General features: G+C 37.7%; 1 protein-coding gene across 1 annotated transcript; it reads left to right on the forward strand.

Moving 5' to 3' along the window:
- The first annotated feature begins 399 nt into the window (after positions 1-399).
- LOC145972361 (uncharacterized) lies at positions 400-1,141 on the forward strand. Its single transcript, XM_083100918.1, has 2 exons — positions 400-657; positions 911-1,141. The coding sequence occupies exons 1-2, from the start codon at positions 400-402 to the stop codon at positions 1,139-1,141; spliced, it is 489 nt and encodes a 162-aa protein (XP_082957044.1).
- Positions 1,142-4,411: the final 3,270 nt, after the last annotated feature.

Below are 4,411 nucleotides of genomic sequence, written 5' to 3' on the forward strand. Positions count from 1 at the left end.
GACAGGCACTTAAGGACAAGGCTTTCCTACCTATTTACGGAAAATCATCGACAGCTACCTCTCGGATAGAGAGATTGAATACCCTACCGTGGAAGGGACAACACACACGAGAAAGATCACTGCAGGGGTTCCACAGGATTTGGTCCTTGGACCGACCCTGTGGAACATTACATATGATTGGGTACTCCGCACTCCTCTTGAGGAAGGCTGCGTAATCCTGGGGTACGCCGATGATACCCTGACACTGTCAATACCACAGAAGAGGCAATCGTGAAAGTCAACTTGCAAAACAGTAGAACACTTAGACGTGTCGAGAGACTAGGTTTAAAAATAGCAGAAAATAAAACTGGCGTAATAATATTTAACGCTAACACTAATATTTACAATGCTATGTACAAAATGAGAGTGAACCGCGAGGAGATCGCGATTTGTACCTCTATTAAATACTTAGGACTACTCCTGGATAAAAACTGGAAGTTTATTGAGCACTTCGACTATATTGAGGAAAAAGTCTCGCGAGTTATCCGAGCCCTCAGTAGCTTAATGCCTAACTTGAAAGGGCCTCGTGAAAAGAAGAAAAGGCTCTATGCATACGCGATTAGCTCAATTATCAATTATGGAGCTCCTATCTGGAGTATAGCTACTACCAATAGGAAAGTACGCGACAAACTACGGCGTATCCAACGAAGGCTGGCCATACGCATCATAGCAGGTTACCGCACTGTATCTGCGGATGCTGCTCTCCTTTTAGCTAGAATTGTCCCTTCTGACGTTCATGCGGCATATTACCGGAGAGTTTTTCTTCGAGTGCATGATCTGAAAAGACGCGAAGAGTGGAACAGACTAGTAGAGAGAGATTAAAAGAGACGAAGAGACTCTGCTCAGACGCCAATGGCGATTATATTTACAGCGGCACGATGTGGCAGGCCTACAAACCTATCAAGCCATTCTGCCAGTCATGGATTTATGGATCTCTAGGAGCCATGGAGAAGTCACCTTCCATATGACTCAACTCCTGTCAGGACACGGCTGCTTTTACACGTATCTTTACCGGATCGGTAAAGCTGACTCGGCTATGTGTCCATTTTGCGAAACAGAAGAAGACTCTCCCGATCACACCATACAGCGGTGCGAAGAATGAAGAGATGAAAGAGAGCTGCTATGCAGCATTATTGGACGAGACTTATCACTAAGTACGATAGTTCAAAAGATGCTGGAGTCAACGGAGAACTGGGAGGCCTTTCTCACCTTCGCGGAGAAAGTCATGTCCGCTAAGGAAGAAGATGAACGAGCCCGCGAACGCCTCAGAGCAGGTAGCGTCGACTCAATCTAACACATCATATACACTATTTGTGACTACACTGACAATGACTACTATCTTTCTTCTGATTTGACGTAGAGGGTCCACGACACTTTACCATATCATACAGTACACTACCATTATACAGTACACTGCCATCACATTATTCTACACAATATTGTCCACTAGCACGGGGCACACTTGCATGGGGTACATGTTCGCCTGTCATTCATTATTCATGGGGATATGGAGGGTGGAATGGTTGGAGTAGGAGTAAGGGTAGGGGATAGGGTAGGGGGGATATAAGTGGGGGGAAAGGGATTCATTCATTCAATCATTCAATCATTCGTGCATTCATTCGCTCATTCAGTCACCCACGTATCACATATACTCTTACATACACTCGCGCATGGAATGCGCACACATGCACACAAATAGGACCAGGGTAGAACCCGACGATGACAAGGGTCCAACTCGGACCATATGTACAAACACATGGAAAGTCCAGGAAAACATACAGTTATATATACACATCACACACACAGATACACAACACAGGGACATGATTTACGGGGTCATTGGTTGGGAGGTTGGGTTGGAGAAGGAGTGGAGTAGGGGGAAGGGGGGACCAAGGGGGGGAATATAGGGTTGGGGTAGGGTATCACTCATCTCTCATTTCACCATACAATTGCACACTAACATGCACACCACACACACTCTGATATACACATGCACGCACGTACACTGACGCTCACACATACACTACACACTGGACACGGAAGGTACCCGAACAGGACGAGGGCGAAAGCCCAACAGGCAAAGAGTCAACCAGGCGGGTAATGTGCAAGCGGGTACTGCCTGGGAGACGTGCCAATCCAGGAGGAGCGTACAGAGAGGGGTTTTTAGTGGGTAGGGGCCGCTAAATAGGCCGAGTCCCACACTACACCGGCCTACGGGAGCCGGAGTGTGCGTAAGAGCATTTCCCCTCTCGTTAAAAAAAAAAAAAGATACTGACAATATAGAAGTATTACATATATGTTTCTGATACTTTTGCAAAATATAAACATGATATGAAAGGTCACAGAGTACAAAATCCTTGTTAGAATAAAATATTAAATAGAATAAAACCGGCAATTTTTGAATAAGCACAACTTTTTGATACAAAGATATAAAGCACATATTGAAAAAAAATATAAATTAAAATATTAATTTTCTTTTTTCATTTTGTGAGTACATTTGTCCTTAATGTAGAGAATTCTTTTTTTTAACATCCTGTACAAGAAGAGAGAAAACAAATAGAAAGTCAAATTATTTAAAAAAAAGAAATATTCAATTTAAAATATTTATAATTTAAATATATAATATATTTATATACAGGGTGAGCCATTTTAATTAACGCACGCAATTATTTCGGAAACAAAGCATTTTAGAGAAAAATGTTTCAGACAAAAGTTTTATGGTTTCGAGGGGGCCATAAGATGGTATCATTGGTTTGACACTGAAGAGTCATTTGAAGGTCACGTGAAGGTCACTTCAATTTTTTTAAATGGAACACCCTATATATTTTTGCACACTCTTGTAGCTTATTTCGAGAGCTTTCCAAAACACTATAATTAAGTACCTTTTCGTTAAGTACTTTTTGCGTTATGAGGCTTGAAATAATTTTTTAATTTTACAAACCGTAAAATATCTTGTAAAATATTCATTTTTCGATTATCTTACCTTAATACTTTTATGTACAAAATAATGAGAGGAATCAATTGGTGTAAAGAAAACACATAGTTATTTTTAAAAAAAATATAATTGTGAATTGCAAATTACATTTTTTCTTTCGAAACAATTATGTGTTTTCTTCACACCAATTGATTCCTCTTATTATTTTGTACATAAAAGTATTAAGGTAAGATAATCGAAAAATGAATATTTTACTAAATATTTTATGGTTTATGTAAAATTAAGAAATGATTTCAAGCTTTATAACTCGGAAAGTACTCAATGAAGAAATACTTCATTAGAGTGTTTTGGAAAGCTCTCGAGGCAAGCTATAAGAATATGTAAAAGTATATAGGGTGTCCCATTTAAAAAGTTGGATGTGACCTTCACGTGACCTTCAGGTGACTCTTCAAGGTCAAACTGACGGCACCATCTTATGTCCCCCTCGAAACCATACAACTTTTGTCTGAAACATTTTTCTCTAAATTGCTTCGTTTCCGAGATATAAATTTGTAACCCTTTACGTGGGCCACCCTGTACAAGTAAAAATGGTATCTTATTTTTATCAAATAATTGTTCTGCTAAAGCAACACTATTTTGTAAGTCAATAATTAATCCAATAAAACCTGTTTTTCGAATACTTTGAAGTATAGGAACGCTTTTTATTTTTATAGATTTTATATATAAGATAAATTTATCAATCTTATCTTTTAGAATAGGTACTTTATCTTTAGTAATGGCTCGTATTGTTTCTGTTTTATTATATAAGTGTCTAGAATTTAATAAATCATATATATCATTAAAAGTTTTGCAAAATGTTGCAGTTGCAGAAGCTGCAGCAAAATGAGGTGATTTAAAATTATGTTCTAAAAACGTAAGTGCATCACTGACCGAAGTACTTAGAACTTGTACCGCTAAATTTACTTTAATCTTTTTATTTTGAAAATGCACATGTCTATTTCTAATTTTGATCGCAAGATGTAATTTTTCTGCGTCTTGTAATAAAACTAATTGTTTAATACATTTTCAGCTGATTGTCTGATTCTCATTATAAATTAAATCCTCTTTACTAACAGTATTTCTAACAAGTTTAATCATATGACAAACATGATAAAAAATATATATACGTTTGGACTCATTAGCAGGATGGACAAAATATGGTACAATTTAATTTCAGGTGATTTCAAATGTGCACCCAATTCTTCACACATAGATATATTTGAAAATGCTTCGTCAAACGTGATACTAACACAATAGCTATATTTTTATCATAAAGTGTACATAAAATAGTTTTTAATAACTTTGCTTTTTCATGACCACTTAATCTATCAGTAAAATAACCCATACAGCACAGAAGCTTGCATCAACATTGCTGCAATGTTACAACATTGCACATAG

Source organism: Camponotus vicinus, unplaced genomic scaffold (genome assembly GCF_025532165.1).
Source record: "Camponotus vicinus isolate PSW18456_S1 unplaced genomic scaffold, iyCamVici1.0 SCAF_5, whole genome shotgun sequence".
NCBI classification, from domain to species: domain Eukaryota; kingdom Metazoa; phylum Arthropoda; class Insecta; order Hymenoptera; family Formicidae; genus Camponotus; species Camponotus vicinus.

Excerpts from the sequence above, each read along its gene's own strand:
- LOC145972361 (XM_083100918.1), top strand. The coding sequence starts at position 400 with ATGAGAGTGAACCGCGAGGAGATCGCGATTTGTACCTCTATTAAATAC. Across the intron at positions 658-910 it reads TAGCTACTACCAATAGGAAA|CGGCACGATGTGGCAGGCCT; the intron begins GTACGCGACAAA and ends TTATATTTACAG.